The 22,555-nt window shown below is 35.0% G+C and overlaps 1 protein-coding gene across 1 annotated transcript in view; it reads left to right on the forward strand.

Moving 5' to 3' along the window:
- Positions 1-22,555, forward strand: part of IL1RAPL1 (interleukin 1 receptor accessory protein like 1) — a 1,371,738-nt gene that overhangs the window by 1,056,912 nt on the left and 292,271 nt on the right. Inside the window, exon 6 of the mRNA XM_008959191.5 lies at positions 21,942-22,016. Coding sequence (XP_008957439.2) covers positions 21,942-22,016 — 75 coding nt within the window. The remainder of the gene's footprint in view (positions 1-21,941; positions 22,017-22,555) is intronic.

Below are 22,555 nucleotides of genomic sequence, written 5' to 3' on the forward strand. Positions count from 1 at the left end.
ATCAAAAAGAAAAAGCAAATTATGAGTCACTGACATTTAAGAGGAAACACAGGAATATAAAGGTATAGAAAGCTTATTTAAAGAAAGAAAGCAGAAAACTCTCAAATCTGCAGAAAGATATAAATATCCAGTTACAGGAAGGTCAAAGGTCTCCAATCAGATTCAATCTAATCAGATTTAAATAAAAGCCAAGTCATATTATAATTAACTGTTAAAGATCAAAGACAAAGAGAAGATTATATACACAGCAAGAAAAAAAAAAGGAAATAAAATAAAGGGAGTTTCAGTACACTTAGCAGTAGCAGCACATTTCTCAGCAGAAACCTTACAGACCAGAAGAGAGTGGGATATTTTCAAAGTGATTAAGGAAAAACATGCCCACCAAAAATACCGTGCCAAGAAAAGCTGTCCTTCAGAAATGAAGGAGAGATAAAGACTTCCCAGGCAAACAAAAGTCAAGAGAGTTCTTCACCACCAGACCTGTCTTACAAGAAATGCCAAAGGAACTTCTTCAAGCTGAAAGAAAAGAATGCTAGTGAGTAACCCAAAAACATTTGAAGGTATAAAACTCACTGGTACAAGTAAGTACAAAGTCAAATTAAGAATACTCTAGGCCGAGCGTGGTGGCTCACACCTGTAATCCCAGCACTTTGGGAGGCTGAGGTGGGTGGATCACCTGAGGTCAGGAGTTCAAGACCAGCCTGGCCAACATGGCGAAACCTCGTCTCTACTGAAAATACAAAAAGTAGCTGGGCATGGTGGCACGTGACTGTAATCCCAGCTACTTGGGAGGCTGAGGCAGGAGAATTGCTTGAACATGGGAGGCGGAGGTTGCAGTGAGCGAGATCATGCCACTGCACTCCAGCCTGGTGACAGAGTGAGACTCTGCCTCAAAAAAAAAAAAAATACTCTAATACGGTAATGATGGCATGTAAATTCCTTATATCTTTAGTAAGAAGGTTAAAATATAAAAATACTAAAAATAATAACTACACTCACTTATTTTGGTACATGTAATATAAAAAGATGTAAATTGTGACATCAAAAATTCAAAATATGAGTGTGTGTGGAGTTAAAGTGAACAATTTTTTTGTGTGTGGTCGAAGTTAAATTGTTATCAATTTAAAATAACTTATAAAATGTTTTTGTAAGCCTCATGGTACCCACAAAGCAAAAAACTTATAATAGATACACTAAATGTAAAAAGCAAGGAATCAAACCATAGTACTAAAGCAAATCACTTAACCACAAATGTAGACAGTAAAAGAGAAATAAATTTTAAAAGCATTTACAAAACAGCTCGAAAACAGTGAAAATAATGGCAGTAGTAAGTCCTTACCTATCAGTAACTACTGTGAATTAAATTGATTAAATTATCCAGTCAAAGATATAGAGTGGCTGAATGGATTAAAAAACAAGACTCTTCTATATGGTACCTATAAAAAAATTGACTTTACTGGTAAGGACACACAGAGACTGAAAGTGAAAGTATGAAAAAGATATTGCATGTAAATAGAAATAAAAAACAATAGGAGTAGCTATACTTAAATCAGATAAAATAGACTTTAAGTCAAAAGCTATGAAAAGAGACAAAGAAAGTCATTATATAATGATAAAGGAGCCAATTCAGCAAGAGGATGTAACAATTATAGACATATATGTACATCACATTGGAGCACCTAAATATACAAAGAAAATAGTAATAGATCTGAAAGGAGAGAAAGACTGCAATACAGTAACAGTAGGGGCATTTAACAACCCACTTTCAGCAATGGAAAGATTATCCAAACAGAAAAATCATTGAATTGAAACTGTACTCTAGACCAAGTGGACCTAACAGACATATACAGAACATTCCATCCAACGGATGCAGAATACAGATCCTTCTCAACTGCCCATGGAGCATGATTCAGGATAGGTCCCATGTTAGACCACAAAACAGGTGTTATCAAGCTTTAGAAGACTGAAGTAATATCAAGTATCTTTTCAGACCATGATGGTATAAAACTAGGAATAAATAACAGGAGGAACTTTGGAAAATTCACAAATGCATGAAAATTAAACAACATGCCCCTGAACAAGCAATTGATCAATAAAGAAGTTAAAAGGAAAATTTAAATTTTTTAAGACAAATAAAAATGGAAATACAACATACCAAAAGCTATGAGATATAGCAAAAGGAGTTCTAATAGGAAAGTTTATAACAATAAATGCCTGTATCAAAAAAGAGAAAAATCTTAAATAGCCTAAGGTTGCACTGCAAGGAACTAGAAAAACAAGTAGAAACTCAACCCAAAATTAGTAGAAGGCAGGGAATAATAAAGATCAGAGCAGAAAAGAGTAAAAGAGAGATCAGAAAAACAATACAAGAGATGAATGAAGCAAAGGCTTTTTGAAGACAAAATCAATAAACCTTTAACTAGATTAAGAAGAGAGAATATTCAGATAAATAAAATCAGAGATGAGGAAAGAGACATTACAACTTAGACTGAAGAAATGCAAAGGATCATAAGAGAGTATTATGAACAATTATATGCCAACAAATTAGATAATCTAGAAGAAATGAATATATTCCTGGACAAGTACAACCTACCAACATTGAATTATGAAGAAATAGAAAACCTGAACAGACCAGTAACAAGAAAATTGAATCAGTAATAGAAAGTCTCCCATCAAGCAGAAGCCCAGGCTTTACTGCTGAATTCTACCAAATATTTAAGGAAGTAATACCAATTCTTCTCAAGCTATTACAAAAAATTGGAGAAGAGGGAATACCTCCTAAATCATTCTATGAGGCCAGCATTACACTGATACCAAAAACAGATAAGGACACAACAACAACAGAAAACTACAGGCCAATTTCCTTGATGTTTACACATGCAAAAATTCTCAACAAAATAGGAGAAAACCAAATTCAACAACACATAAAAATATTATTTACATGATCAATTGAGATTCATCCCATGGATACAAGGATAGTTCGCATACACAAGTCAATGAACATGATACATCACATTAACAGAAGGAAGGATAAAAACCACATAATCATTTCAATAGTTGCAGAAAAAGCATTTAATAAAATTCAATATCCTTTCAAGATAAAAACTCTCAACGAATTAGGTATAGAAATTAGGTATAGAAACAGTGCACCTCATGACCATAAAGACCATATGTGACAAACCTACAGCTAACATCGTGCTGAATGGGGAAAAGTTGTAAGCTTTTCCTCAAAGATCTGGAACAAGATATGGATGTCCACTTTCACTGCTTCTATTCAACATAGTACTAGAAATCCTAGCCAGAGCAATTAGGCAAGGGAAAGAAATAAAGGGTATCCAAATGGAAAAGGAAGATACTAAACTTTTCATGTTTGCAGAGACATGATCTTATATATATAGAAAACCCTGAAGAGTCCACCAAAAAACTTTAGAACTAATAAACAAGTTCAGTAAAGTGGCAAGATATAAAATCAGCATATAATAATTAGTAACATTTCTATACACTAACAGCAAACTATCTGAAAAAGAAATATTATTTTAAAATCTTTATTTCTAGTAGCTACAAAAATGTAAAATACCTATGAATACATTTAACCAAGAGGGAAAACCATCTCTACACTGAAAACTGTAGCCATTTTACATTTTACAAAATCTTGATGAAATAAACTGAAGAAGACACAGATAAATGAAGAATATTTGTATTCACAAACTGGAAGAATAAATACTGTTACAATGTCCATACTACTCAAAGTGATCTACAGAGTCAATGCAATCTCTATCAAAATACCCATGACACTTTCCACAGAAATAGAACAAAGAATCCAATAGGTTTTATAAACTGCAAAAGACACAAAAGAGCCAATGCAATCTTGAGCAAAAAGAACAATGCTGGAGGCATCACACTACCTGACTTCAAAATGTACTGTGATGCAATAGTAACCAAAATAGCATGATACTGGCATAAAAACATAGACCAATGAAGCAGAATGAAGAGCCCAGAAATAAATCTACATATTTACAGCTAACTCATTTTTTTTTTCAAAAACTGCCAAGAATACACAATGGGGAAAAAGCAGTCTCTTCAATAAATGGTTTTGGGAAAACTGGATAGCCACATGCAGAAAAATGAAATTAGACTATTATATCTCACTCTATACAAAAATCAATTCAAAATGGATTAAAGACAAAGGTAAGACCCACAAGTGTAAAACTATTAGAAGAGAACATAGGGGGAAAACTCCATGACACTGTTTTGGGCAATGATTTTTTGGATGTGACTTCAAAAACAGAGGCAACAAGAGCAAAAAAATAGACAAATGGAATTTTATCAAACTAAGAAGCTTCTGCACAGCAAAAGAAAAAATCAATAGAATAAAAGCAGCCTATAGAATGAAAGAAAATATTTGCAAACTATACATCTGATAAGGGATTAACATACAAAATATATAAGGAATTCAAACAACTCAATAGAAAAAAGTCAAATAACCCATTAAAAATGGGCAATAGACAGATATAGACATTTCTCAAAAGAAAACATACAAATAGCCAACAGGTACGTCAAAAAATGTTCAACATCATTAATCATCAGGGAAATGCAAATCATGACCACAGTGAGCTATCACCTCACTCCTATTAGAATGGCTATTGTCAAAAAAAAAAAAAAGATAAGTTTTGGTTAGATTGTGGAGAAAAGGAAACCCTTGTGCACTATTGGCGAGAATGTGAATTAGTGCAGCCATTATGGAGACAGTATGGAGGTTCTTAAACAAATTAAAAATAGAGCCATAATATGATCCAGTAATTCCACTCCTCGGTATATATCCAAAGAAAACGAAGTGAGTATGTCAGAGACATATGCACTTCTATGTATATTGCAGCATTATTCACCATAGCCAAAGTATGGAATCAACCTAAGCATCCATCAATGGATAAATGGATAAATAAAATGTATATAGATACACAATGAAATACTGTTTAGCCATAAAAATAAGAAATCTTGTCATTTGCAACAACATAGATGAATCTGGAAGGCATAAGTTTAAGTGAAAGATCCCAGGCACAATATGACAAGTACTACATGATCACACTCACGTATGGAATCTAAAAAACTCATCTCAAAAAAGTAGAACTTTGAGTGATGGATACCAGAGGCTGGGGTGGCTGGGATGGGAGTGTTGGGGAAATGTTAGGCAAAGGATATATAATTATAGTTAGATAGAAGGCATAGGTTCAAGTGATCTATTGTGCAGCATGATGACTATCATTGATGACAGTACATTGTATTCTTGACAAATGCAGAGACTGGATGTTAGGTGCTTTCACCACAAAAATGACAACTACGTGACGTAATGCACTTGTTGATTAGTTAGATTTAACCATTCTACAATGGATATATACTTCAAAATATCATGTTGTACATGATAGATACATACAATGTTATCTGTCAATTTAATTTGAAAAAGAAAGAATGAGAAAAGATACTTTTCAAAGAGTATTAATAGTCATTTTTCTGAATTCCTGTAGTGTATTTTCAAGATGAATAAGTTTTCTAAAGTAACTGAAGCATATCTCGTTAGCCATCAAAAATTATTTTTAATGGCAGTTTTTAATGTAGATCTTCAGAAAAAAGCACACAATTACTGCCTTTTAAAATAGAATGCATGAAATACAATTAAATCTTTCCTTGACTAGTCAAATCAAAAAAATTTTTTGGAATATCTTCTGTTTTACCTGTTATGAAAAACACTAAAATCCAGGGCAATAAAAGTTTAGAAATTTATTCTTAGTGCGTTTACAATCTCAATGGAAAGTTAAATGTGTAGAAGGAAAAGTTACAATCTGGCCTCTTAAAGGCGGGACAGAGGTAAACAGATTGTGTTTAAGAGTCCCAGAATTAGTAAAGTTTAGCCTACAAGTTGACATCTGTGGTAGTCATGGAAGGATGGGTTAGGATTTAAGAAGGAGGGATACGGAAGGATGGGTTAGGATTTAAGGAGGGATACAGCATTCTAGAAGAAAAGGAGGGGCATTCTAAATGATTCCAAGAAAGTGGTAAATTGGGGAAATGGTAAAATGTTCAGTGTGCTTGATCAGTAGCAGCTTGAGAATAGTTCCAGACTTTACAGGAGCATGAAAAAAATTCACTTCGGATCACATTACTTTCTTGCTTACAAACCATTGTTCTGCTGTTACTGAGTAAAAGTCTTAGCTTGTTAAAATGTAAAAAATGTGAGCAAGCCCAGCCAAGATGAGCAAAGCCACATGCTTGACCTGCAGTTAACCACAGATACATAAGGGAGTAAAACAAAGATCATTCAAGCCTGGCCCTGATCAGTTATCTTGGAGACCTATGACCAATAATAAGTGACCATTATTTTAAACTACTAAGATTTGGGATATTTTGTAACTCAGTAGTATTTCACTGATGAATTGTATTAGTGCTTTTCTATTCTTCTATCCTAAAGTAAAAATGTCTTTGCTACTTATCACATTCAAAGAAATGTGGAGCTGTAATAGAAACAAATTTTGCTAGGCAAATAGGACCATGGTATTGCTTTGGGCTGGCATAGATGCAATTCCATGTAATTCCATTTCTTGTTATAAACTTGGCTCTAATTGTACAATGTATACTCCAGTATATGAACAGATGTAGATGTAGATACTGTGTATAGGTATGCACTATTTATACCTCTCAAAAATTTACCAAAGTCTTCATATCCATAGCACTGATATTTATTTAATTAACTCTTGTTAGTATGGACAATTTTAGCTATAATATTCACAAACGTAGAGAGAATAACATAATGAAACCCTATGTACTTATCACCAAGCTTTAGTAATTTCTAACATTTTGCATGTGTTGTTGTTTGTAACAGGCTTTTGTTTTGTTTTATTTTTGTTTTTGTTTTCCTTTCTTTTGACAACATGAGTGGTGTTCAATGCTACTAAGAACAAATTTGCAGATTTTTCCTGCAATGCTTGAAATGATTAACCTCTGTTTGTTGCCAAGTAACTCTTGGGTATGTACTGATAGCAAAAGTAATATAAGAATATTCACAGCATAGTTAAATTTGGATAGCAAGTATTATTTAAAGGGTGCCTGATATTATGGCTTATAGGCATGTTTTTCTTTCTCGTACTTCTTATTTTTGATAGTAATCATGTTTTTAATGACTTGTGATAGACTTGTTTTATGAAACAATAGAAAATCACCATAGGACCTCTTTAGTAAGCTTTTAGAGTGTTGAAGCTACTTGAAATCTTCTCTGGTGGGAGATTATTATTTGCTAAATAATTGTTTGCATAAACTGACTCCTCCAACAGTGTTAGTTAAATGAATCATAACAATTAGTATAAACAGAGAAAAGTAATGATGATCTAGGCAAGTAACTTATAGGTGTTCTATTTGTTGAACAAAAGAATGAATGGAAAATTAGGGCTCTTATTTATTTATTTATTTATTTTTTGGCTGTATCCAGGATAGAATAAATAAAATGTTTGTTTTCAGTCTGCCTTCACATATACTTCTTGGTAAGAAAGGAAGGATGAAAGGAAATGGTGGATTGAGGGAGGATGAGAGGAAGAAGGAAAAAAGAAAGGAAGTGAGAGAGGCTAATTATCTGGAGGTTTTTTTTAAAAGCAGCAATGCCACCAAATTAAAGTACCTTTTCAATTTAATGCACAATATTTATATTACTATTATATTGGCATTTCAGGGTGCCAAGTGTAAAGAGGTTATCTTAGATGCACAGAATATAAAAAAAAAACCTGTGCTATCATCTCCCAGTGCAGCCTAATCATTGACAGAGGTCAAGAAAGTTAAAGCAAGTGCTGAAGTTGATTATATTAATATACAAAAATATAGTATTTGTATTAGTCTGTTCTCATGCTGCTAATAAAGACACACCCAAGACTGGGTAATTTATAAAGAAAAAGAGATTTAATGGACTCACAATTCCAAATGGCTCAGGAGGCCTCACAATCATGGCAGAAGGCAAAGGAGAAGCAAAGTAACATCTTACATGGTAGCAGGCAAGAAAGCTTGTGGAGAGGAACTCCCATTTATAAAACCATTAGATGTCGTGAGACTTATTCACCATCACAAGAACAGCATGGGAAAGACCCGCCCCCATGATTCAATTGCCTCCCACTGGGTCCCTCCTCCCACGACATGTGGGAATTATGGGAGCTACAATTCAAGGTGAGATTTGGTGGGGGACACAGCCAAACCATATCAGTATCATTACCCCTAAAGACACAGATCTCCAATGAAGTTTAATTCATCTAGAGAAATGCATTGTAGTAGTACTAAAGTTATTTGGTTAACTTTATGTTCCTATATTTTATGCAAATATGAATTTTTTATAAGATTTGGGCTGTTATAAAATGTCATTCTAAATAACATCTCTAATATTTTATGTAATTACTACAAAAATTAAAAATTGTTTTATATTTATAAACCTTGAATTTCAGTGGAGGCCATGCTTATTAAAATTCACTTTTTCTTTTTGGTTACAGCATTAAAGGGGCTTCTAGAATGCTTACCTTTTTTCAGTCCACTATCATAATGAGAGCCTCAAATTGTATGTCATCATTGGGTCATGTAATCATTAAAGAGTTCTACTTATGAGAGCCAATAACAGACATGACCCTTTCTTCTAGTCTGTTCAGGCAAGCAGATCAAACTTCTTCAAATCCTACAGTAAAAGTTTCACTATTGTCAAATATAGCTTAGTCCTAATGAAGTACATTAAATTTACACAAAACTTTCTGTCCTTGTTTCCAAACTTCATCTAAATAGTTTCTCCCACCTCCCTCCCACAGCATTGCTCATAATCAGGAAAAATATGGTGTCTAGTAGAAACCATGTTGGAAAACACAAATGTGAAAAAGCAATATACAGGCTGGGCCTGGTGACTCTTGCCTGTAATCCCAGCACTTTTGGAGGCCGAGGTGGGTGGATCACCTGAGGACAGGAGTTCGAGACCAGCCTGGCCAACATGGCGAAACCAGGTCTCTACTAAAAATGCAAAAATTATCCAGGCGTGGTGGTGGGCGCCTGTAGTCCCAGCTACTTGGGAGGCTGAGGCAGGAGAATTGCTTGAACCCAGGAGACGGAGGTTGCAGTTAGCTGAGATCACGCCACTGCACTCCAGCGTGGGTGACAGTCTCAAAAAAAAAAAAAAAAAAAAGCAAACTACCGAAATAGAAAATATTTGAAGTATGTGACCATTAAAATTAGAAGAGGTAGGTTTGAATTCTGGCTTCTGTCCACACTGGACATTTGTTTTTGAAGTTTCTATGTCTGTTCCTTTGTAGCAAACTGGCAGTTAAATAAAGTAATGTAACCGCACACCTCAAAACATAAGTGTTAATTTTCCCTACTGCACACCCCAAACCACACACCCCAAAACATGTTAATTTTCCCTATGCATATGCTTACTTGTGATCTTATATTTATGTTCTTGTATCTTATAAGCCTTAAATTTATGCTGAGAGTTCTAGCTAACAACACATCTACTTAATGTTTTGTCAGTGAAATTAAGCAGAGGGTGTTATGTCAATATTTAATGATAGATTGATATATTGCATGGGCTACTTTGTTTTTAATCCTTGGCCAGGGCCATTAAATATTTATTGACACTTACCAAAAAAAAATGGTTTTTAGGCTAACTTCTTTTTGTAAATATATGTTCAGTAATTGCCAATAACTTCCATACTAACTGAAGTATATTAGCATATAGGAAGCTGTTGCTATGAAATAACTGTAATATTTCAAAAACTAAATGTTTTTTATTTCAATAGTTTTGGGGGAACAGGTGGTGTTTGGTTACATGGGTATGGTCTTTAGTGGTGATTTCTGAGATTTTGGTGCACCCATCACCCGAGCAGTGTATACTGAACCCAATGTGTAGTCTTTAATCCCGCACTCCCCTCCCATCCTTCCCCCAACTCCCCAGAGTCCATCATATCATTCTTAAGCGTTTGTGTCCTCATATCTTAGCTCCCACTTATAAGTGAGAACGTACAATGTTTGGTTTTCTATTACTGAGTTACTTCACTTAGAATAATGGTCTTCAACTCCATCCAGGGTGCTGTGAATGCCATTATTTCATTCCTTTTTATGGCTGAGTAGGTATTTCATTATATATATATATTTATACACCACATTTTCTTTATCCACTCATTGGTTGATAGGTATGTAGGCTAGTTCCATATTTTTGCCGTTGTGAATTGTGTCATAAGCTAAATGTTTGGAAATACATTGGAATTATTTCTGAAGTCCCGGAATGGCTTTGCTATTCTACATTAGGTGGTTTATTGAATATTTTTAGAGAAGAACCTCTTGATTTTCAGTTGTTTGTGTGGGGAGAAGAGATGGTGGTGGTGGTCATTCTTCATATGGGGATTTGGAAGACGAAAGAGTAGGTTACTCATTCTTTATATGGATTTTCATCAGTCCTTCTCATTTTGGCCTTGCATCTCTTCCCCGTACCCTATCATACCTGATCTTTCTGGGTACTAAGCCTGTACAAGGTTTCTAAACCCTTCATGGCTTCCTTCATGGCTGTGGTCCACTCTATGACAGCCCAGGCTGCAGTTTCCACCACTATGTATCAACAGCTCCATGTTAACAATAGCTTTCTGTCTACCAGAAAATTGAACTTTCCTGACCATTTCTGTTTGAAATATAGGTAATAAAACCACTTTTAATATGTGGTTATCATAGGGCAGAATTTTTCAACCTCGGAATTATTGAGCACTATTAACATCTAGGGCCAGATAATTCTTGCGTTTGTCTTTCCTGGGCATCGTAAGATCTTTAGCAGCGTCCATTGTCAAGTAACACCCCCTACCAATTGTGACGATCTCAGTTGAGAACCACTGTCATAAAACCATGCCAATGAGTAATCATGCAGGACTGTGTATCACAAACAGAATACCAAGAAATGTAAATATCTTCTGCAGAAGCGCAAGCATATGTAAACCAACTCAATATAATCTGGAAGGTCATTAAATTACATTATACTATACTTTAGAAATAAATGTCTTTGTGATATCCTGAGACAAGCAGATTATTTAAAATGTTCTGACTTTCGCTGTAACATTGTGCCTTTTTCGTGTTCCAAAATTTTCGTTTGATAAGCATTTCTAAATAACTTGGGATTTATCCTTTTTCATTTATGAAGGCCTTTTATCTGCTAATAGAAAGAAGAAAAAAAGATATGCTATGATCATTTTGCATACTGCCTCATTGCTAGAGATGCTTTCCCTCACAGGATACATAATTTCTTGGAATAGACTATTGTTCCTAGAAGATAATTAGTGACTGTTTAGCTTTTTTTTTTGTTTTTTGCCTGTCAATAGAAGTGAAAACAGTAGTTGGCATGCTCACCTACTTGATTATAGCGATTACATCAATCAGCATCCTTTTCCTATGCTTCATCATCATTTATCTCAATAATTATATATTGTTTCATCTTTCTCACCATTTTTTCTTTAGCATTAACTACACACAAATTTATTTAAAATGGCTGAAATTAGTCATGTAATCAGTTGGAATTCATCCTCACAACATTTATGCAAAATCTACTGCAGTAATTGTTTTAAAAGTGAAATTTAAAAATATTGAACCACCTTTATTTATTCTACATCTAGTCGTACTCTCTTTTGTTTACCCTCCATGTTCTTCTCCACTCATTTGGTCAGAATCAGGGTTTAGTGGGTGGTTAAATGTGTTCTGGGATCTGCCGTGAGTCTTGGTGCATCAAACAGGGCTGAAGACAATGAAAGCTGTGGCATAAAGGACAAATGTAGAAGGTGAAAAACGAATAGAGACCCTGAACCTTAACATTATCTCCATGTTGACCACGGTTTCCTTTGGTATTCTTGAGTAATTCTATGACGAAAATAATGAATAGAGTATTTTCATTGTTTCTTTTACCTTGGAGGTTTATCAAGATATTGGACAGCAACGAAATGTAAATTCCGTAACTCATGTGTTAGGACAGTACTTCATAATAAATATTTTTTAATGTGGAAAAACTAAATCATGATTATATACAATTTGCCAATTAAATATGTTCCACACATCAGTGAACTAAGGAAGTGCTGGAGAATTGTTCTTAGTAACTTGGATAAGCAGGACCCTGATTGTATTAGTCAAAAAATAAATTTGGGTGTATACTTTTTATTGATGTGTCATAGTTATACACATTTTGGGGTGTATGTGATATTTTGATGAATGTAGACAATGTGTAATGATCAAATCAGGGTAATGGGGATAGCCCTCATCTCAAATATTTACCAATTCTTTATGTTGGTGGGAACATTACAATTCTTCTCTTCTAGCTATTATGATATATGCAATAAAGTATTCCTAATTATAATTTTCCTGCTGTACAATAGAGTACTAGAATTTATTCCTTCTATCTAACTATATTTTTGTACATGTTAATCAACTTCTCTTCAACTGCCCAAAGCAATTGACAGATTCATTGCAATCCCTATCAAAGTACTAATGTCATTTTTCACAGAAGTAGAAAAAAAATCCTAAAATTCATATGGAACGAAATGGAGCCCAAGGAGCCAAAGCAATCCTAATCAGAAAGAACAAAGTTGGAGGCATCACACTACTTGAGTTCAAATTGTACTACAAAGCAATAGTAACCAATACAGAATGGTACTGGCACAAAAACAAACACATACACCAATGGAACGAAATAGAGTTGTTATGACCAACCATTCTATTCTCTACCTTCATAAGATTCACTTGTTTTGCTCTCACATATGAGTGAGAAAATGTGATATTTTTCTTTCCGTGCCTGGCTTATTTCATGTAATATAATGACTTTCCATCTATCTTGCTGCAAATGACAGATTTTCATACTATTTTATTGCTGAATAGTATTCCATTGTGTACATATGCCACATTTTCTTTTTATTATTTTGAAGAAACTCCGTAGAGTTTTCCACAATGGCTGTACTACTTTACATTTCCACCAACAGTGTACAGGCATTCACTTTTCTCTGCAGCCTCTCCAACATTTGTTATTTTTTGTCTTTTTGATAATAAATAGCATTTCTAGCTGGGCTGAAATTTCTCTTCGTGGTTTTTGTTTGTGTTTTTGTTTTTGGTTTTTTTTTTTGAAACGGAGTTTTGCTCTTGTTGCCCAGGCTAGAGTGCAATGGCGCGATCTCAGCTCACTGCAACCTCCGCCTTCCGGGTTCAAGCGATTCTCCTGCCTCAGCCTCCCAAGTAGCTGGTATAACAGCTATTTGTGGTTTTAATTTGCATTTCTCTGATGAAGATTTTTGCTGTTGAGTTGTTTGAGCTCTTTATATATTCTACTTACTAATCCCGTGTGTATTAGTTCATTCTTGAATTCATATAAGGAACTACCTGAGACTAGGTAATTTATGAAGAAAAGAGGTTTAATTGACTCACAGTTCTGCAGGCTGTGCAGGAAGCATGGCTAGGGAGGCCTCAGGGAATTCACAATCAGGCAGAAGTGAAGAAGAAGCAGACACATCTTCATATGGCAGAGCAGGAGAGAGACAGCGAAGGGGGAAGTGCTACACACTTTTAAACAACCAGATCTCCTGCGAACTCACTCACTATCATGAGAACAGCAAGAGGGAAGTCCGCCCCCATGATCCAGTCACCTCCCACAAGGCCCCTCCTCCAACATTGAGGATTACAATTCGACATGAGATTTGGATGGGGATGCAGAGCCAAACCATATCACCTTTTCAGGTAGATCATTTGCAGATAATTTCTTCCATTTTGTAGGTTGTCTCTTCACTTTGTTAACTGTTTCCTTTGCTGTGCAAAAGCTTTGTAGCCTAATGTAATCTCATTTATCTGTTTTTGCTTTGGTTGCCTGTGCTTTTGAGGTCTTAACCAAAAAAATCTTTGCTCAGAGCAATGTCCCCTAGCATATCCCCAATGTTTTTGTCTAGTAGTTTTATACTTTCAAGTCTTATATTTAAGTCTTTAATCCATTTTGAGTTTATTTTTGTATATGGTAAAAGATGGGTATCTACTTTTCTGAATATGAATATCCATGTTTCCCACACCATTTATTAAAGAGACTATCCTTTCCCCAATGTATGTTCCTGGTGCCTTTGTAAAAAATGAGTTGGCTGTAAGTGCATGGGTTTGCTTCTGGGCTCTCTATTCTGTTCCATTGGTGTATGTGTTTGTTTTTGTGCCAGTACCATTCTGTATTGGTTACTATTGCTTTGTAGTACAATTTGAACTCAAGTAGTGTGATGCCTCCAACTTTCTTCTTTCTGATTAGGATTGCTTTGGCTCCTTGGGCTCTATTTCGTTCCATATGAATTTTAGGATTTTTTTCTACTTCTGTGAAAAATGACATTAGTACTTTGATAGGGATTGCAATGAATCTGTCAATTGCTTTGGGCAGTATGGTCATTTTAATGATATTAATTCTTCCAATGTATAATATGAGTGTGGGATGTCTTTTCATTCGTGTACATCCTCTTCAACTTTCTTCATCAGTGTTTTATAGTTTTCCTTGTAGAGATCTTTCATCTCCTTGGTTAAACTTATTCATAGGTATTCTATTTTTTTGTGCTATTGTAAAGGGGATTTCTTTCTGAGCTAGTTAATTATTTGTGTATAGAAATGCTACTAATTTTTGTATGTTGATTATTATCCTGCAACTTCACTGAATTCATTTATCAAATCTAAGAGTTTTTTGGTGGAGTTTTTAGATTTTTCTATGTATAAGATCATGTCATCAGCAAGTAAGGATAATTTGACTTCTTTCTTTCCAATTTGAATGCCATGTATTTCTTTCTATTGCCTAATTGTTTTTACAAAGACTTCCAGTACTATGTTGAATACAAGTGGTAAAAGTGGACGTCTTTGTCTTGTTCCAGACCTGAGTGGAAAGGCTTTCGATGTTTCCCTATTCAGTAAGTGAAGGATAGTAGAGATTAGCCAGAGCTTATCTCATAATAAATGACTATGACATTAGCCTAAAATATGAAACTTTCCAAGACCACTTCCCTTTGGGGGATCACAAGGAGATGAGTCATCAGTCAATGCCTTACACTTTTGAAATATAAATCAACATTGAATAGTAAAATTAGCCTTATGGATAAAAAGAGATGACTAAACTGATTTATAAAAACTTGTCTCTGGATAATTAATCCACCCTAAACTTGCTTCTCTTATGTTGTCTCCACATATGGTTAAATGGTACCACCATTCATGTATTTGCTCAAGCTCATAACTAGGGATCATGCCCCTTAACTCATGGACATTGATTTATAATTCACATCTAGTCAGTCAGTAAATTTTGTTAGTTCTACCTACCAAATAGATACTTAAGGGAAAAAAATTCTACCACTTCCACCACCAACACTGTGCCGTCGCCTTTCAGTGGACTGCCTCAACATCTTCCTCCCTGCCTTCCTGCCTCCATTCTGCCTCTCTGCCTCCACACCACTTCATTCTCCCAGACTTGAACACCAAAATGCCAGAGTGATACCTCTGGTACAAATGCTACTTGGGGCTCTCTTATTTTTAAAACTCTCCAAAGCATTCCTCTTATACTTAAAATAAAACCCAAGTCCTTTCCATGTTCTACAAGGCCCTTCCTGCATTGGCCAGTGGCTATCTTTGAATTCATTGTCACTCTTTTTTTACATCATTATAGATACAGTGGCATTCTTTGCCCTCTCTTAAGCATGCCAAGTATACTCCATCTCAGCACCTTTGAACTTGCTCTTCCCTCTGCCTGGCATAAACATCCTCCAGGTTTTGATATGACTCACTTCCTCCCTTCTCACAGATATGTTTCAAATGATCATCAGAGCAAGCTTTCCTGACAGTTTTTTCCAAAATAGCATTTACATTAGTCTCTATCTCTTTAGCTGCTTTAATTTTCATAGTACTTATAATCACCTGGCATTATATTGTGTGTGTATCAATTTATATGATTATTTTGCATCTCCTTCTCTGGAATGCAGGCTTCATGAAAGCAGAAGTTTTGTCTGTCTTGTTCACTATTATAGCCCCTAGTACCTGGTAGAGAGGAAATACTTTAAAAATATTTTTTGAATGAATAAATGAATATTTTTATAGTTTAATTACAAACCACACTTATCAAATTAAATGAACAAAATACTAAGTATCAAAGCTAGCCAAATGAATTCCTTGGCTTTCCTAAATACATGTCTTTTGATGGATATATTATGAGTTACTTCCTTGGAAGTATTTGTTCTGTCTCCTTGGCATGACTCTTAAGTTACCTTGTATATGTTGTTAGTTTAGTCATCAACTGATCTCCCCGCACCTTTCTGTTCAGTTGCTTAGTCACTCCTCACTCTTTGAGGCTCCTGAGGCTCCATGACTCCGTGGTTAGTCACCACAATTATTTGCAACAGAAAGGAGAAATGTTGCCAACCCCAAAGCATTAGAGATAAGTGAAAAATAGAGCACCCCTTTCACCCCAAGTGGATTCACCTAGTAAATGTTGATGTTTTCTTCTGTCCATTTCCTTCTTCTGCAAGGACCATGAGATTGTGTTTACATTCTACAGCTCTCACAAGATGTATGCTCCAATATTAGAAACTAATGTTTAAACATTCCAGGCCAAAGAAAGCAAAACTGAAATTCCACTCTTGAGTCATTCAGAGGTTGAAGCATTATGGGTGATCCAAGTTCCCCTGACTATCTGTGAACACAGGCAGTTGTTTGTCAATTCTTTTAAGTTAAAAAAAAAATGCACAAACAACCTATTGTAAAATGGAGTGAGTCAGTGCAATTGCACAAAGCATGTTTTATTGTCAGCTGTATAAATCTGTGAATATTTTTCGTGACCAGTTTTAGTTGGTGGATTTAGATGAGGTCACCAAAAAGTTATCTCTGAGTATAGCACTCGCCACAGTGCATCATAAATATGCTCTCATCTATGAACATCCTTATGAATGACTCTATGTCTTACTCATTCTTTTATCTCTAAATTAGTACTGACTATTTTAGGTCCTTCATAAATGCTTTTGAAATTGGATTATGGAGGTATTTATAATTATCTAGATTATAAGCTCTTTCAGGACTAAATGCTATGTTTTGTTTACATTTGATCCCCTTATAATCCTGTACATTGCCTTGCATATTTAAAAGTCTTTAGATATTTTTGTTGAATTGATTTGTTAAGTATAGATCAATCCCCCTGCTATGGAAACTAATGTGGAAAGTGTTAATGATTCTTAAATCAGGGTCTAAACCCCTTTTGATCCTTTGGTTGGATGTCCAGTTCATTATTTCACAAATAGTAATATTTTTCTTGTCAGGCTATATAGGCTGCTAAATGCTATTATCCCAAACTTTGATGGATATAATTAGAACAGATTTATTTTCCATCTACTATATGCAGGAACTTAATCTGTTTTCCTATTAAATCCTCACGACAATTCATGCAGGAAGACTATGTCACATTCTCCATATAAAAAGACTGAGACTAAGAGATGTTAAGTAATTTATCCAACTTGCCAAACAAATAAGGCAGAATCAGGAACTGTTAGACCTGTTTCCTTGAACACTAACTGTGTGAAATCTTTCCTACTCTACCACAATGCTTCTAAGAAACAAAGTGGGCTGGGCGCAGTGGCTCACGCCTGTAATCCCAGCACTTTGGGAGGCCGAGGCGGGTGGATCACGAGGTCAGGAGATCGAGACCAGCCTGACTAACGCGGTGAAACCCCGTCTCTACTAAAAATACAAAAAATTAGCCAGGCATGGTGGTGGGTACCTGTATTCCCAGCTACTCGGGAGGCTGAGGCAGGAGAATGGCATGAACCCAGGAGGCAGAGCTTGCAGTGAGCGGAGATCGCGCCACTGCACTCCAGCCTGGGCAACAGAGCGAGACTCCGTCTCAAAAAAAAAAAAAAAGTGAAGGGAACTAGTTAAAATACATTATGAAAATTATATATGACTTTGAAAGAAACATTTTATGGTAGGATAAGTATAGATATCCAAAATGTATCGAATATTCTCAATAGTATTTGAGGGATTAGTATGTGAAGGATTAAAATTAACTTTTAAAGGCGTGATTGTTCAACAGAGAAAGATACATGTATTATAGACACCTCACATTTCTCTCCACGTTAAGACCTTTAAAAAGACTCAAGAATCTTGGCCTCTTTACCCTGGTGTTGTCATATTTGTTTTAGGAAGACAGTGTTTTACTTTTTACCGTTCCATAGCTCAAGTGTAAAAGGGATGGGGAAAAGAGGGAGAGGCTGTATCCCTTTATGAATACTCAGGAAAAGTTAATATAGATAGGGAATCAATCCTGTACACATCTTCATGTGTTCTGACTTCTAGATGTTTCTCTAACTGGTAGCTAGTAAGAAAAATTAGTGTCCTTAAAATGTTCCTTCTATTATGCAGAAGCTTTGTCAACTGAGACATTAATAACTCTGTAAGAGAGGTCTGTTATTATTGTAAATGTCTATAGAGCTTTAGCGTTGTTAATAGGATGTTCTGAAGAATAAAATGAGGTCTTGAAAATACTTTTGTTGGTGAATACAAAGCTATGTTTAATGCAAAATTAGTGAGAGAAAAATCTCTACTATAATTGCTGTGGGTTTTTGTGGACAAAATATGATTAGGTTTTAAAATTACCCTGTGCTTCATTCATATCATTACTGTTACACTTTGTTTAGTTTTCAAAGTGATTTCCATTTGTGAGTGAGTGTGCATATGTGTGTATAGGTGTTTTCAAGGAAGAGAGAAATGTCTTTGTAACACAAGTTGTTTTCTTAACTATAAAAAGCCAGTTGGCTTAGTCATGATCTAATGCTAAGAACGTTTCTTTTAAAATTGTAATTTGTTTGAATTTCCTTCTAGTTTCACCTTTGCCAATGCAGAAAATAAAGAGGGTTTTTGTGGTTGTGTGTATGTTCATCTTGATTGGTCATTACCATAGCTGCATTTGTTTTCCAGTTCTGTGTTCTGTCAATTTAATCCAACTAATATTTATGAAATACCATAATGTTCCAGAAACATTCAAATAATGGAAAATTCAGCTCATATTCTTCCTTTGTGACTTTGTGACAGCAAAATTGGTCACCCTCAAGTGACTGTAGAACTGAGCTACATCTTAGCTTTAGCAGTTACCTCCTTTTCACAGTCATTTTGCCAATGTGTCAAATCAGTGGCTCAGCCGTTGTGGTCTCTGGAAGTTTCCCTTCACTTCTATCAAAGACAGGCAAATCACATGAGAAATGTATCCAACTGATACCCATCATAATACCAAAACATGACACTTACAGATGATGACAGATTGCATGGCAAGAGCTCTCTGCTCTAGGTTATGATTATTTAGTTGCATGTTTCCACTCTTTTAACAGATTGCACACACCTTGAGGGGAGACTGCACAGACCCATGCAATATTTGCTTGACAGAATTTTCCAAGGAGCACATAACAAAGAATGGGGAGGAAAAGATCTAGGAAGGATTCTAGTTTGAATTTGCTCTGTTATTTTTGGCAAGCCTTTTGATCTTTTTGTACCTCAGATCCTTGATCTCTAAAATAATAGAGTTGAATCAGTCCAGTTTTTTTAAAGTTATTAATATTTTTTATTAAATTAAAATTTATTTTTAAATTTTTATTAAAATTTTTTAACTACAAAGCACCGTAAGGTATAAGGGCAGAAACTAAAGATATTCCAAACCCTGTATCATAATATCTGGCTCTGGCACATTATTACGTTTAATATATATCAGTTGAATTGAATTGGATTTGTTTGGTCAACATCTTGGGTGAAATACTGATGTATAAGGTAAAATAAAAGCAGAACTAATTTTGTCAAAGAGGAGTGGGTGGCACAACAAGGCAGGGAACTGAGCCCAGTGGGCACCCCCAAACTCCACCTACTCAGAGGGGCATGGTGAAAATCATACCATGTTAGAGAACACAGTTTCCAAATCAAAGAACTTAATAAGCGTGTAATTCTTCCTGGCTTCAACATTCTATAATTCCATGACTGAGCTTTAAAGAATTCCTTTACTAACATCTAGTTTGCCACATGAAAGTAATATGAAAGATGTTAAGGATGTTGTAACATTATGCCGTCAAGTGGGTGGTGGGTTATGATGGAGAACCACAAAACCGTTTTGTATTTCTGAACAAATGTACCGCATACGGGTTTTATTATCTTTCTCTGTAGATCTTTATTTTTTGCCTTACTGCAAACTAATGTGATATGCGTTTGAACAGGGAACAGTTCTCTCAGGTGCTTTCTGTAAAAAACTGTCAAGTCGTCTACTTGTAACTACATAGTCACAAGATTATATAAACTGACATAATTTACTGAATACAACACTTATTTAGATACCATAGTTGCTTTTGAAATTCACTGAAACCATTTGATAACCAGAGTCTAAGAAATGTAGATTTCCAACATATTAATGGCAAAGTATTTTGCCAATATTTAGTGAATAAGCTGATTATTTAGGCAGTAAAAAAATAAAATCCATTAAGATCACTTTAGGCAGGAAATAAGAGTATTAAAGATTAATCAGAGTGATATCATATCTTTGAGAAGAATTTCAAAGCGGTTGATCTCATCCTATTACCCAAACTTTCCTTTGCCCTTTATTTCTGTCCTCTTGTTAAACAGTAATAAAGATGAATGGATAATTATTCCATTAGCTATGAACAAAAGCTATCAATCATATATGAGGTTGTTCTTCCAAACTAAAACTCAAAACTCATTCCTTTTATTCTCTGACTTGGGGCATGTCATTCCTTTGTACTTAATGTGTTTTCCTTTAAAAAGAAGAGGAGCCAAGCTGCTAAAGCTTGAATTCTTGAACCCTCTGGTGATAAGTATATGTGGCCAACTCTTGGCAATTCTGCCTAGATTAGCCTTCCAGTTATCAACCAAGCTGGCATGTCCTCTTGGCAAGGAAGAAAGAAAGCCCTCAAAGCAAAAACATTTAGTTTAGCAATCCTTAATTGATAATTTATATACTTGATACAGAGTAGAAATTTCGGTGACAGGTTTCAAGGGACCTAGGCAATTCGATGAGAGAGGGCAGGGCAGAGTGAGGAGGCTAGATGAAGGAGAGCTGACTAACTAAAGTCCAGATATAGTCTAGTTTAGCTAGGAATGAAGTATGCAATGGAAAAACCTATCTTCAAGATTTCTAATGGCAAACTCTTAGATTTGTGGGCTGATAATTGAAGTTGACGAGAGCACAGAGCAGAAATGTGTAGAAGCTTAAAATCGAAGAGAGTATATCATGCAAATTAGCAATAAACACTATAAAACGTAACGGATAATAGAAAGAGTTTAGACTAAATGGAAAATATCATTTAAAATATTCCCTTGGTGTGGGTGTGCATGCTTGTACTAATTTAATGCCATATCTACCTCACTTAGATTATGTATGTAGGAAATACTTAATATAATAACTAAATGGCAGATTTTGAAATGATGTGATCTAGGATATGGAAACTAGGAATGGAATTAAGAATAATGAGATAACTTTATGCCAAAAAAAATCATTGTAATACATGCCACATATATCATGTGTAGCTTTAATTAACACAGAAAAAAAATGCAGGACATCCCATTAAAAGTAAAACAAAGAACAAATTGAAAATGCTTTCTGAAACACAGTTATATGTTCACAAGGACTGACCAATCCTGATGGTCTAATTCATTAGTGTCATGTGACTGTCAGTCTGGAAGTGTTATATTTTACTCACGTACAATCTAATAGCTTTTCAGCTTGCCTGAAGGTGTTATCTGCAGTATGTTCATCGTTACTTGGTAGAGCACTTTAACACTACTTTGAAAGTGAAAAATATTTGGGAAAATAGACTGTATTCTATCTTTTAGTTTTATGCAGCATAACTATAAGTCTCTGTATTATTACTGTTGTTGTTTTTCAGCCCCTCTGACTGATAAGCCACCCAAGCTTTTGTATCCTATGGAAAGTAAACTGACAATTCAGGAGACCCAGCTGGGTGAGTAATTCCTTAATTCTAGTTAATATGCTGCTCTCGTTACATTGTGACAGTTAATAAGCCTAGATTGTAACCCGATGTAATACTCGCAGCTAAATCCATTTGTATTCATAGGGAACAGAATTAGAAAATGCTAGCATACCTAGCCATTTCATTCCTTACAGTGCGTGCCTTAGGACCCAGTTGGACATATGGATGTAAAACCTCACATGCTATTTAGATGGTTATTGGAAAATGATTTTAGTGATGGTATTACAGCGCTATCTTACAAGGTTTGAATTGGTTTTCAAACAGACACTATGGAACAATTTGATTTATAATATCTTAATAGGTTAAGATGCAATTTCTGAAATTTAGGGGAAAGGGTTCAAATTTAATAAAATAAATGTCACCATTATGGTTAAAAAACATTTTAAGTGTAATCAAATATAATATAAATTTTGCTAGTTATATTTTGGATAATCTATTAATAAAATATGACCAAGTGACTTTTGGTTAAGGGACTAGCAGATTTGGGACATAAGGCTATAGACAAAATA

The sequence above is a fragment of the Pan paniscus genome, chromosome X, assembly GCF_029289425.2.
Source record: "Pan paniscus chromosome X, NHGRI_mPanPan1-v2.0_pri, whole genome shotgun sequence".
Classification (NCBI taxonomy): domain Eukaryota; kingdom Metazoa; phylum Chordata; class Mammalia; order Primates; family Hominidae; genus Pan; species Pan paniscus.